At 39.6% G+C, this 13,595-nt stretch overlaps 1 protein-coding gene across 6 annotated transcripts in view; it reads left to right on the top strand.

The window, feature by feature from the left end:
- The window catches only part of KIAA0586 (KIAA0586 ortholog), a 118,370-nt gene that overhangs the window by 23,111 nt on the left and 81,664 nt on the right, over nucleotides 1-13,595 (top strand). For all 6 annotated transcript variants that reach the window (XR_002097595.1, XR_002097594.1, XM_019518396.1 and 3 more), the window contains 4 exons: nucleotides 7,289-7,477; nucleotides 8,724-8,914; nucleotides 10,343-10,450; nucleotides 11,637-11,717. Coding sequence is in view for 4 of the 6 variants with exons in the window: in XM_019518396.1 (XP_019373941.1) it covers nucleotides 7,289-7,477; nucleotides 8,724-8,914; nucleotides 10,343-10,450; nucleotides 11,637-11,717 (569 nt within the window). In the remaining 2 variants the exon portion in view is untranslated. The remainder of the gene's footprint in view (nucleotides 1-7,288; nucleotides 7,478-8,723; nucleotides 8,915-10,342; nucleotides 10,451-11,636; nucleotides 11,718-13,595) is intronic.

Below are 13,595 nucleotides of genomic sequence, written 5' to 3'. Positions count from 1 at the left end.
TTGTGGTCTTGTGGTAGAAATCACTGGTGAGGTATCTGGAAACAGAGTCTGACTCCTGAACCAGCTTTTGACGCAGCTGTCACTGGGGCAGGTACAGGGAGGTTTTTGCTGTCTTTTCAGTTTACATCTGGCTAGTTCAAGCCCAGTGACTTGTTCGTTTATAATTAAGAAACCAACTCAGTTCATAGACCAGGAAAGCTTCTGGTTTTTTATTTTGGGTTTTTTTTTTTTCTCTTCCAGTCTGTGAATAAAAATGAGATGGGAGTTTGAGATCTGCTAATTCAGTGGTTTTGAGCTTTGTTAGATTGAAAGCACCACTCATTAGACTCCAGGCCCTTCTAAGAAATGCCAGCTCTTAGTTTTCCCTTATTTCTTTTACTACACAAAAACACTAGAGCAATTCTTCCATTGCAAAAAACTTAGAAAGCCCGCAGCAGGTCAGAATGTTCTTTGTATTGTGGAGTCCTGTTTGAAATCCCTGAACTTATTTTGTAAATCATGTTTTCACACCTAACAGAGAACATCTGTGTGACACCCCACGGCACCCTTAAACCTTTCTCAAGGTATCCTGGAGTGCCATGCATCTGGGTTGAGAATCACTGTGCTAGTTCTTAAACATTGTTTCTAGTCCCTATATACATCAGTCAGTTTAGTTTATTCATTGCAGATGATACTCGCTTTGTTTAATAAATCAGTTACAATGTAAAGCAAACCTTAGTAAGCTTACTTTTTATGTTTCCTAAAATATATATATGGTAGTTTTATTTAACTATTTTTAAAAAGTTGTTTGTAGGCTGTAATACTCATTTTAGTGGGACAAATTGAATAATGTGGCTTCTGTCACTTCAGTAAAGTGAAAGTAAGAAGAAGACTGGAGACTGATTTGTCTGAAAAACCTTCTTGTAGAGCAGATTTTGCCATTTAAAGCCATAATATGTATTATAATATGTAATTCATAATATGTCATTATGCAAATGAAGAACATTTCCCTTTTTTCGTGGTGTCTTTTGGAATGGTATACAGTATAACCTCATAAATTCGGATATCAAATATCCAGAATTCTCAAAAATCTGGTACTTTGAAAAACTACACTAGATTGCGGAGTAGTGGCGGATGGTCCCTGAGCAGTGGAGGGGGAAGCTTGCATGCAGCGGCTACCACCACCATCCACCACCCTGCCTTGCTGCTTCGTGTGCGGCCACTGCTCTGGGACCGGCCGTCGCTTTGGTTTCAGAAATCCGGAGTTTTCAAATTTCCAGCAGGTGCTCGGTCCTGAGCATGCCAGAGTCATGAGGTTATACTGTGTTAAATGATCACCCTGTTCACGTTGTCAGAAGAAAAGCGTATAGTGGCTCCTAACATTTGGTCCTGAAGCAGAACTCTTTTAAAAGAATATTTAATCAGTAGGTCTGATTTTTGCTGTGTCTTAAATAGGAACATGTTTCTTATGCTTCTATGGTACTTTATTCCCGTGGAGATGGTCACAGTCTCTCTTGGGGGGCCAATCAATCAGTGCTATATAAATACTCAAAATCAGTCATGTTCAGCATGTCTGTTTTAAAAACAATGTATGACACAATGTTAGCTGCTTTCTATGAGCAGCTTGCATAATTCAGTAATTTCATTTACGTATAAAGGTATTATTTGCACGCAATAAACCAGTCATGTGCTTTAAGGTATGATTCTTGTTGGTTCTTTCATTTTTTTTTGTCCCCAAATGCTTGATTCGCACAATGTTTAATTTTTCAGAACCTCTGAATGTGATAAATAGGCACTTTAAAAGCCTGAAGATGGTATGAACTCTGGCTAGCCTTTACCAAAAGCAATTCTCTTTTAAGTCATTGAGTTGGGTTTAGCACAGCAGCAGCCTGTATGCTATAATAAAATCATACACCTCTCTCTCTCTCTCTTTCTTCCTGTGGTTGGGAACTCTTTGCAAGTTTATTTGTCTCCCTATATCCTGAGGGTAATTAAAGACAGACAGGTTTATTTTTTCTTTAAGAGGAAGTGGAAAACAAAAATATTGTCATTTTAATGAACATTTATTGTAACCAGAGCTTCTTTAGAGAGGTATTATGCTCCTAAACTTTCCATTTTTGGTAGCTTTAGACTGAGGTAATGGTAGCATTTGACTGGTTTTTAAGACATTTGAATTCCTTATTGCCTTGATCCCTCTGTACCTTAGTGCCTTATCAGAAAAAAAAGTGAAAAACGATAACTTCTAGATGAGTGTCATGGGGATAAAACAGGGGCTGAGGGGTTGTGAGTTGCTGTTCTGTGGGATGCTGCAGTGGTGGGATCATATAAAGACTTTGATACGTAGGTCTTAAGCTGGTTGTGATTCCCTGTATTCTAAGACTGCAAATCACAAACATGGCGTAAACAATTGAAATTAGTAAATTCTTAATCTTACAAGTAATTTTCTTGCATGTATTAGGCATAGTTCTTTTTTCTCTTGGTGGAATTGCACACTGGTAGTACCCCTTCTAGACTTTATGTACCACACTACACAGACCTGTGTATGTGTCAGAACTCCAGTTAGCGTGTGCACATGTGTGTAACTGCCAAAGATGCAGTTGTGTGTGTGTGTGTGTGTGTGTGTGTGTGTGTGTGTGTGTATGTAATTGGCCCTGGGTATGACCATAAACTGCATAAGAGGTCTTATCACAATGCTGACTGTGACACTAACTGTGTCTTAGTCTGCTGCAAAATCAGAATCATTGTCAAAAAGATCTACCATAGCAAAGCTACCAGATGTCATTAGGTAGACATCAGCCAAACTAAGGACATAGAAAAATGCAGATTGTTCAATACAAAAGTTGTGAAAGCAGGTTTACCTAACAATTTAGCCACCGAGGCTTGGGAAAGCTTAAAAAACTAACATGCACAATGCTGCTATAACAGCATTTGGCAAAACATGGAAGAAAAATGCAGATTGGTTTGAAGAGCACCCTTCCACCACTGGTTGAGAACCAAAGGACAATGCTAACCAGCTATAAGAAATCTCCCAACACCAGAGCCCTGGGAAATCTGAGGAAGGCTTGAAGAGAAATGCAAAAGGAGGCCAACAGGTGTGCCCAAGCTTTTTGACTGAGACTGCAATGATATTCAGAAAGTAGCTGATGCAGGTGATGGCTGTGGACTGACACAGGTATCAAATGAGCAATTGGTCCAGTCAGGAAGAAAACAGGTCTGCTGAAAGGCTTAAATAGAAATGCCATTACTGATTACAAAACAACTCTTGTGTTGGATTGAAAAATATTGAATTCTGTACTCCAGTGAGATTGAAATCAAACACGAAAAGCTTGAAGAATTACCACAGTTAGAAGTTATGATGGATTTAGACACTGAATCTACATTAGAAGATTTGCAGAAGGCCATTAAATTGATTCCTGGGAACAAGCTTCTGGCAACAACTGTTTGCCTGCTGAACTCTACAAGTGTGGCAATGATGAATTCCTTCGAAAGCTCCATGAAATTATATTGCTCTGTTGGAAAGAGGAAGCAATACTACAAGATTTCAAAGATGCATTGAATTGCACAACTGTACAGAAACAAAGGGGACAGAAACGACTGTGCCAGCTATGGAGTTATCTCCCTGTTGAACGTTGTTGGAAAAACTGTCACTCACATCATGCTCCCTAGGTTGCAGTCTCTAAGTGAAGGAATCTATCCTGAAAGTCGATGTGGTTTTTGGTTGGGACGCTCTACCATTAATATGAAATTTTCAAGTCAAGCAACTGCAAGAGAAGTGTAGAGAAAAACGAATACCACTGCTCATATCCTTCATCGATCTGATGAAGGTCTTTGATACACTCAACAGACAGGGCCTTTTTACTGTTCTGAAGAAACTGGGTTGTGTCGTCCCCCCCAACTACTGAACATTATTTGCTCATTACATCAAGGTATGAAGGTAACTCTAGTATATGAAAACAAAGAATCAAAAGACTTTGACATCAATAATGAGGTGAAATGGGTGTGTGTCTTAACCCCTGTTCTTTTTAACATCACTTTTCATTCCTGCTTCTTCATGCATTGAAGAACAGCAGTGATGGCCATTTATCTTCAAGCCAGACTAGATGGAGGTTTGTTCAGCATTGCAAGGTTTGGAGCAAAAACTAAGGAGAAGGAACTGCTTCTGAGAGACTTTCTGTTTAAGATGACGTGGCCTTGGTTGCCCACAGTGAATTTTCCCTGTAAAATCTTGGACAGATTTTCTGAGTCATGCAAGAGCATCGGGCTGGCAATTAGTCTCAAGAAGACTGATCATGTACCAAGGGGTGGAAGAACCAATACCTGACATCCCTAGAGGATAAATCTCTTGGTGGTGTTGACAGTTTTTGCTACTTGGGTTCTACAGTGAGGAGGGATCTTGACCTTCAGACTGAACTGGCTGAATCGGAAAAGCAGCTAAGAATTTCAGGCTATTACAGGAATGTACATGGAATAACAGCAAACTATCAGCTAAGGTGAAGATGGAAATCTACGTGACTTGGGTGCTGTCATCCCTACTTTATGGTTCAGAAATATGGACTACATATGCTAGGCATATCCAGCAAATGCAGCTTTAAGATGACTCACTTTTGTTATAGTAATATATATTTAGCTTGTTTTATATTAGTGTTGCAATAAGTCTGTTATTAGTTAAGATTGATGTGGCCATCGGGGGACCTATTTTCAACGTTTTTTGGCGCACATGTTTCTGTCTGATAGCAGACCAAGAATTCTTCTTGGAAGCTGGGATAAAAAGAACCATCCCTTTTTAATTTGGGGTTTTGTGAATGAGTAAAGATTTTACTGTCTGTTTTTAGAAGCTTTTTCACGTGGTTAATTGTAACTGAAAAAAATCAAATGAAAAATTTTGCGCTTGCCATATGTTTCAGCAGAAATCCTTTTTTTGGTGATGTTTGAGTAATTTTTTTGGTTTTCAAGAGGAAGGGAAGGTTAAAAGCTGTTGAAAATGTTATGCTGAGCATGTACAGTACTTAACTGTTCTTGCTGTGAAAACCTTGTTTCTGCAATTACTTCAGTTGGCTGCACTGTGGATACACAGCAATGTTCTGCTCTTGCTCATAGATTTGAAGAGTTTAAGGTCAGAAGAGTTCACTAGATCACCTAGCGTGACCCTCTGGATATGTTAGAGACCATTGAAATTGCAGCCATTTTTCTCTGTTCTGGATCCAGTAACTTGAATTTGACAAAGCTTAATTTGCCTGGCTAGGGCAGCCCCTGAAGAAAGGTGCACTGTCTTGATTGGAAGGTATCAGGAAATGAGGAATCCCTTACTTAATTAGCAGTTTGTCCCAGGGGTTAATGGCTCCCAGGCTTGATCTAAATTGAATTTGCCTGACTTCAGCTTTTAGCTTTGATTCCCCTTTTTTAGTTTAGTATTTAGTGTTTTCCCTTGTGGGGGTACTTAAACATGGTAATCAAGTCATCCCTCAATCTCTTTCTGATAAACTGAATAGGTTGAGCTCTTTAATTCCCTCATCATAATGCATGATATAGCACTTGCATCACTTTGCCTGTTTTCTGCATGCAGCTTTCCAATATCCTTTTTAAAACACGACTACTAGGAGTGGATTTCAGCATTGGTCTTATCTATGTCATGTATGGATGTCAGATCTCCCCTACAACTCCTATTTGTTCCTCTCCTATTCGGACATGCAAAGATTTCACTAGCTCTTCTAGGACCACATGATGAGATTATTCTCCATGATAGAATTACCACTTTCTAGGTTCAGTGTTGAAAGGGCTTATATGTAAGGACCTACCGAATTTGTGATTGCATGATTTTCACAGAAACCACAAATTTGGGCAGGTTCCATGAACAATGGCAGGCTCCACAATTTTGGTGGGCTTGCTTGCCAGTAAATTTGTAGCAAGCCCACCAAAATCATGGAGCCTACTGCTTGGGGATGGCCTGAAACCATGGATTAATTACCCTGATTAAACCCAGGAAAGCCATTAATCCATGCTTAATAACATGTAGGTTAATGGCTTCCCTGGGCTTAATCAGGGGAATTAACCTGTGGTTTTGGACCATGTGGCAATCTGTGGGGAGGGGTGGTACTGCCAGGGTCCCTTGGCCAATTGGAGGTGTGGGGGGGGGGGCCCTCCTGTGCTCAGCCTGCAAAAATGGCGGCTGTCCCCAGTATCTGCTCATGAAATTAGCCAGCCACCTCCTCGAGTTCAGTAGATCCCTACTTATGTGACAGTAGCCTGTAATAGCAGGGGATTAGATGCGATTACCCCGATGAAAGTCAAAACCATCTGGTGAAGTAGGTTGTTGCCTACGAAATCTCATGCCTCTCTGAACCAGTTAGTCTCTAAGGTGCTGTTCTGCAGTACCTTCTGCCTGACTCCAGATGAATACAGCTAACCATGCCTCTGTACACATTGATTTCAAACAAGGTAGTTTCTGTTTGTTAAGATTTTTAAAATTTTTATTAAATGTTAGCTGAATGGAAGGAAAACCTCAGGAATTAAAATCTTCTGTTTAATTAGTTTAAATGGAGGTTTTCCTCTTCCCCTCACTACTTGGGATGTTGAACAATAGAATCCTTGTTCGGCTTTTCTCTTTTTCCTTTGTGAATTACGTGCCTGTCATATTCTGCCCACTCTTTCTGTAGCTGTTTGATTGCTTGATTTTGAGTACTGTGCAAATTAAAGATCAAAGAAAAGCCACTCAAGGCAAGGGTGCCATGAAATGCGTGTGTTTTAGTGTGGAAAATCTGTGTGTGTTGTTTTAGATACTGTTCCTCTACTCACCCAACAGCTAGCTGTCTGACGCTCACAGTTTTCAGGAAGTGCTAAACTGGTCTGATTATGACACGGCAGTGAATAGCTCCTTATTCTAGAACTAATCCACTAATTCACCTAGCCCTTCATTTCACTTACTACATTACTACCTGGGAATTTGGCATGTCACTAAAGACTTCCTTTTTACATGCTGACTTGCACTTAGTGCTAACCTAGACTGGCATCCTCATGTACATTCCTTACATCTCTGAATTTATTTGTGCGCTGCTTGTCAGACTTTAGTTATGCAGTGTTTTGTAAATTTAGCCTCATCTTCATTGCTTTCACTACTAAGAGAGAGATATAGCATGTCTTTACTTATGCATTTATTCATTTGTAGATCATTGGCTGGCCGTATCTTATTTTTGTAAAGTCTATGCCTAATCATGGGAATCAAATTGCATTACATAAGCTTATACTAACCCATGATTTAGCATGTGTTTGTATGTTTGTGAGAGTTGTAAGAGTTGTTGACATTTTATTTCAGGTACTAAAGTAAAATCAGCAAGAACACAAACCAGCTGTTCCATGCAGAAAATAATAACCAGTCCTAAGAAACAGCATCTGCTTTCTGCACCGTTTCCTGAAAATCAGTATCTCTTCAGCCCCAGTAGAGAAGCACCTACTGTTTGTGGTCCACTTGAAGGTCACCTGATTCCTATGGCTATTCCTTTAGGTAAGAACAAATAAAACCGCAATCTGTTGTATGGGCCCAATTAATCCTCGCTGCATCAGGGAGCTGCACCTTGCGCTTTTCTGTATCAGTGATGGCTGCTTTATGGGTGGAGATTCACAGGTGCTTTCCCTTGGGACTCTGCTGGGGGGGGTCAGTTTTGAATTCTAATGCATCTGTACAGGAGCTCCTCTAGCAGAGCCAGTGGAGACTCAGTGCATCTTCTGGCCATGCACTGTCCTAACTAATACTCTTGTACGCCTTTGTGCTGCTCATTTGAGTGCACCTGATACCTATTCTGTCAGGCAAGTTCCTCCTAACAGAGGACCAGAGTACTCTGTAAAACTAAGTATGTATCAGTGACAAAAGTAGATTAAATCGATCTTGTCTAGCCAGCCATCCCAGTAATGTCATACCAACCTGACCATTCTGTATTGATCACCACTAAGAGGATTTCCTCTTGCAAGCAGTTCTAGTCTGAGTGTTGTTTGTGCATGGAGAGAGGTCAATGTTGACACCTAAAGATATAGACACAGGAAGGAGGAACTGAAATCAAAGCTGGAGGGGTCATGCACTGACCTGTGCTCAGATCTTGGCTAGCTGGCCTGTGTGTTAAATATATAGTGGAAAATGAGGAGAGGCTGTGTACAGTGATTCTCAACCAGGATAGTGTGGCACCCAGGGGTGCCACAAGATCCTGTAGGTGCCCTGAGGTATGAGAATATAAGCATGTAATTGCAGGCTCAGGCTTGTTACTGCTTGGCAAATCCCTTGCCATTCCTCCCTCCACACTCCCTGGTGCTTCTGCAAGGAAGTAAGCACTGTGGTATATTAATTCGTTTTTGAAAATGGATGCTGCTCAATTCACAAACGCTATGGAGAGGTGCCTTGTGTCCAAAAAGGTGGAGACTCATTGGTGTAGGGAAAGGCACAGTTATGGGGACCTGAGTTATTAAGCAATTCAAATTACTGCAGGTATTTTGTTTCTCAGCACTAGGTGTCACTGTAGTTAGTGGAATGATTGCAGTGCAGTAGGGAAAATATCCAGACATATTATTTAAGTTAATACAAGAACAAAAAAAATGTGCAAACCTTAAGTGAAAAAAACTACATTTTGACCAGTGGTAATGGGATATGTCTTCATTATGCTGTTAAACTGAAAATTTGGCTTCAACAAAACTTGAAAAACCCAGAAACTTTTATTTAATTGATTTTTATATTTATTTTGTTCTTACTTGACTTCCCCTAGGTCAAACACGGGTTAATGGCATCTCACCACAGCCTGCAGGAGTAATTATAAGCAAATCTCACCCTGTCACTGTGACTACCTCTGTTCCCCCAACTCTTCCAAAACTACAGCGTCAGACAGTGAAAAAACCAAACGTAGCAGTAGTAGAGATGAAATCTGAAAAAAAGGATCCTCCTAAACTCACTGTACAGGTATGTGGAGGGGAAAAAGCCAATTGCTGTGTTAGTGAATATGGAAGTTCCAGCCAGTGTTTAATACATCAGTGCTGCTAGACGTGATTGTTCACCCCATCTTTAACTTAATGATTGGGAATTGGTGAATGCTTTTTCTCTTGCTATCACTACCATAAAATAGTATCATCCAAACTGTAGTCACTTTATGGTTTATATTTTTGGAGACTCTTAACATATTTTTTATTATGTAGCCAGAATAAAAGAATTATTTGGGGTTGGGGAAACCAAGGCACCCATAAATACATGCCATGTGACCAGATAATGCCCTACGCAGAATATTTTTACCGAGAGACTTTCATGCTGGAGCAAATTTGAAAAAGATTATTTAATATAAATAGCAATTTATTCAGCTGAATGATTTGCCCTTTAAGACTTTTGTTTTGAATATGCTTTTCTTCCTAACAGTTTTCCATCTGAATAATCAGCCATTGATGTCCTAATCCTATGTTTGTGATACAAGCTTGTTGTCATGGAAATGAAAAGGAATGTTTTATTACAAGTTCAGTATTTTGGATTCATTGAAGGATCAAACTGAAGGCCAAAATATGCTGGGAATATCTTCCTCGTGACCTCAGTTTTAAACACAACTAGTTTAGATCATGAAGCTCAGAGATAAACAGCATAATTAATTGAAGATGTTAACCCCCCTGCTAATATGCTACTTTTCCCATCTATGCACATTTTTACTGTTTTTGTCCAGTTTAGTCTTTAATGTTTTAAGTGAAGATGTTTTACTAAACACTTAAATTAGTACTTCATTTTCCCTTTGATCCATTTGCATAACTTTTTTGAAAACCTTTGTCAGTGCAAAAAACATAACCATAATAGTTTTGTATTTTTGTACTAGTACGTAGATTATATCTGTACTGTAGTGTTTCGACTTTAGGAAAATACAAAATGAATATTCAGTTTGTGCTTAACATATATTAAAAAAAGAAAAAGGCCATGCACATATAAGTCAAATCAGATGCCTTTTAAGTCAGTCTCAGGATCTTGTGTATTTGGCATGAATTGGCTCATCAGGCATATTCTATAAAGTTGGCAGAGGTGTTTTTGACACATAAGTCATGCTGCATGTCAGTGAGGTAACAATCTAGCATAGTTGTCAAAAGTCAGGTTGTTAAACTAAATGGAGATCAGGAGAAGTTGATGTAGGAGGGGAGGAGAGCGCAGAGTGTTTCTTCTTTTTAAAATGAGTCTGCTGTTAAAATCCAGTCTCAGTCAGGTACAACAAAGAGGGGACCTTGTGCTGAGGTTAATGGTAGAAGACTAGACGAAAGAAGAAAGTTGAGGCGTGGTTTGGGCTTCATGTTCCCACACACAATTTAAGCGAAGAGAAGCAGACTAAGGGAGACTTCAGTGGATATTTTTGTTTTCCCTTCATAGGTGTTGCCGAATGTAGATATCGACAGTATTTCCAGTGCCAGTGTGAGCCTTAATGAGGCATCTCTGCACTCAGAAGCAGCACTCCCTCCTGTCAGCACTCAGATACAGGTATTACTCGAAACATGCATGAGTTGGAACTGGTTCCAATAAGTGGATACGAGTGAATGAATCCTCAGTTACTGGGAAATGACTTCAGTCCATGCTCCTTCATTACTAGGGAAACTAGATTCACTCAGGAGCAGAAAAAAGAACTGGTTGTTATGATTTCTGAGCTCCTTTTTGTTGACCAGTCTTTAGGAAGATGAAGATTAATTTCCCTCTAGCCCTGAGGAAGGAGTGATACAACAGTGCTCCACCGCAGTAACAACCAAGGGAGAGTACTGAGGACAAAGAAGTAATCTGCCATTGGGCTATATAGCACTAGTAGGTTGCTTCCCATCTGTGTTGGCAGCTGCATTAACTCAGAGAGGAGTAAAAGCTTCATCCTGATGCCCATTCCCTGTCTAATTGCACAGGGTAAGGAGTAATGGCCCTGTGGAGCTGCTTTACTTCTACCATGTTGCACTTTGATTCATGAAATGAGGTAGCTGGCATGGGAGAAAGGAGCAGCCTTGTGTTCTTATGCACCAGCACACAGGCAAATTACTAATAAGTGGGTGAGGTTCTAGGGCCTGCGTTATGCTGGAAGTCAGATTAGCTGGCCCAAATTGCCCTCTTTAGCCTTTGTATATATTAGATCATAATCTTGCTCCCGTAACTTTTCAGTAGCTTTCCTGGAGTGTTTAGAAGGTGAGAAGGCTGTACATGAATTCTGTGCAGAAAATGGTTTTAAGAATGTTAGGGCTGTAAACTAAAACTTGTGGTTAATGGGATCACATGCCTTATTCATTGCGCAGGGTGAACAGTAGGAACTGAATGAGATAACTTTTAAATACTTATTATTCATCCCTTGTTCAGCATGTGTGCTTCTACCTCATGGTGACCATGTGACATGTTAAATAAAATACACTCTCATCTTGTACTGCAGTTAATATGCACATTTTTAAGCCCAACAAATCTGCAGAGGCACAGTGGTATAGAAGTTGCTAACTAAAATCTGCTTAGAGTAACTATATATTTCCTGCTTCTGGTGTGTGAGAAATTTGTTCTGCTGTTAGGGTAAAACAATTTTCCACTGGAGGTTAGGATCTAATTAGTTTGTAAAGAGGTGGACTTTGATCATATTCTCAGTGTGAGTTTTTTTACAATTAAATTTTAAATGAAAGGTTTGTAACACTTTAATTCTGTTTATCAGACTCCAGAACATGAACATTATGAAGAGGAAGATATAAAATTTCCAGGAACTAATTTCATTGATGTGACTGATGTAATGCAGGTAGCCATATTCCCTTTCCTTTCATTTGATTTTTTTAAAACTTAATATTATATTCTTGGTCTTATTTTAAAATATGGAATAGAATAGTATTTACTAACAATTTGAAAAATATTATTTCTGCCTTTTGAACAACCTTCCATTGACCTGAAGCAGAAATGTTCACTAATCATTCAAAAACCTGTGCGAAGCAAGAAAGGCATGGTAGATTTGCATTCAGCTCATGAAAGCTTGTGTGATAAAGGGTATGAGGGGGAGAAAGAGAGAGATCGATCTACTTTGGTTAGTCTATAAAATGCAAATCTATCCTAAAAGTGTTTCTGTCCTGTCAAAAATGGTAAAATGATAGAACTTATTTGAAAGAACGTTGTTAAATCTAATTGAAAACATTTTTGTCTGTTTGCTCAAAAATGTATCATATAAAAATGAAAAGGAAGAGCTACTTATGAAGTCAATTTGTGAAGTAAGAATAAAATAGCACGGATATCTAAGCTCTTCAAACACTAATATGAGTTATCCCTCTCTTTCATTTTTCTCCCAGATTGTTTTTATCTTTTATTCTTGGCAATGGGATGTATTTTAACCACAATACCAAGAAGTGTTCCAAATGGAACACATGTTTGGCCCATAATGGTACATGCAACATTCTTAAAAATGTGTAAGACAAACATAATGCAGAAGCATAAAATCAGGCCCCTGGAGTTGCAGAAGTATTTAAGACATCAAAAGCAATCCTCTTTTCTTTTCCTTTTTTTTAAAAGAAGTAGCTTTGCTTAAAATGTGCATGGAGAAATGTCCATAAAAACGTTAAACAGGAAAACCTGGCTATTTTGTTTCTTTTTTTGTCATGAAAAGCATGTTCTAGTCAGAATGAAGAAAAGTACACGTGTCTCATAGTTGCAAAATACCTCCCTTTTAACCTTAAATGAGTTAACCTATGGTGAGTCCATCTGTGAATGCATGATGTAACCCCTGAAAACAGCTTAAGCCCCACCCCAGCACTGGTAAATTTACTCCTGGATGAACTGAGATTAAATTTGTCCTGTTCTCAAATGGCTCATCTTTTAATCATAAAAAAGTTAGGTTGGAAGGGACTGTTGCTTCTTGTCACAAGCAACAAGTTTGCTCAGCCCACAGGCCTGATTTGGCCTGTAGAGCCATGTCATCCAGCTTGCAGGGCTCCCCATAGGTCAAAGTTTGGTAGCAGGGGAGCAGCAGCAATTAATACTGCCACCTCTCCCCTGCTGCTGAATTCCCAAGTCCCATGTGTTTGGGCCACCTTCCTTTTGTCCCCTTGCCCTCCAACCTCCACCCTAGATTGGGGCCAGGTCACACCCCCTATTCCCACATAGGTGAATCGAGCCCTATGTGCTGCATTGGTCCTACTGGACAGATCCAACCCTTGGAGGGATTGGGTACCAATCATCCAGCCTCCAGGGCAAAAAGGGTGAACACCACTGGTTTATCGCCATCCTCCTTATAACTACCCTTCAGGTATTTGAAGACTCATCAAATCCTCCTTCCATCTTCTTCCCTCCAGACTAAATTAATGCCAGTTGTTTTAGCATTTCCTTTTACATCATGTTTCCCAAATTTCTAATAATTGTTTGCTCTCTGCTGGACTCATTCTAATATGTCCACGTTTTTCTTTAAGTGTGGTATCCAAAACCAGACACAGCACTCCAGGTAAAGCCTCATCAGTGCTGAATAGTAGAAGGATCACTTCCCTTTATGTGCAAGTGATGCTCCTATTAGTATAGCCCTGTATGCTATAAGCTTTTTTTTTTTCCTTGCCTAAATGGAAAACTGAGAACCGGTGCCTTGTGCCAAGTGAAACAGTCCGCTCGACCTAAAACAACATTTCATTTCAGACAGTCATAC

This window comes from Gavialis gangeticus, unplaced genomic scaffold (genome assembly GCF_001723915.1).
Source record: "Gavialis gangeticus isolate Ggan-Ray unplaced genomic scaffold, GavGan_comp1, whole genome shotgun sequence".
NCBI lineage: Eukaryota > Metazoa > Chordata > Crocodylia > Gavialidae > Gavialis > Gavialis gangeticus.
This window is presented reverse-complemented; position numbering and strand designations above follow the sequence as displayed.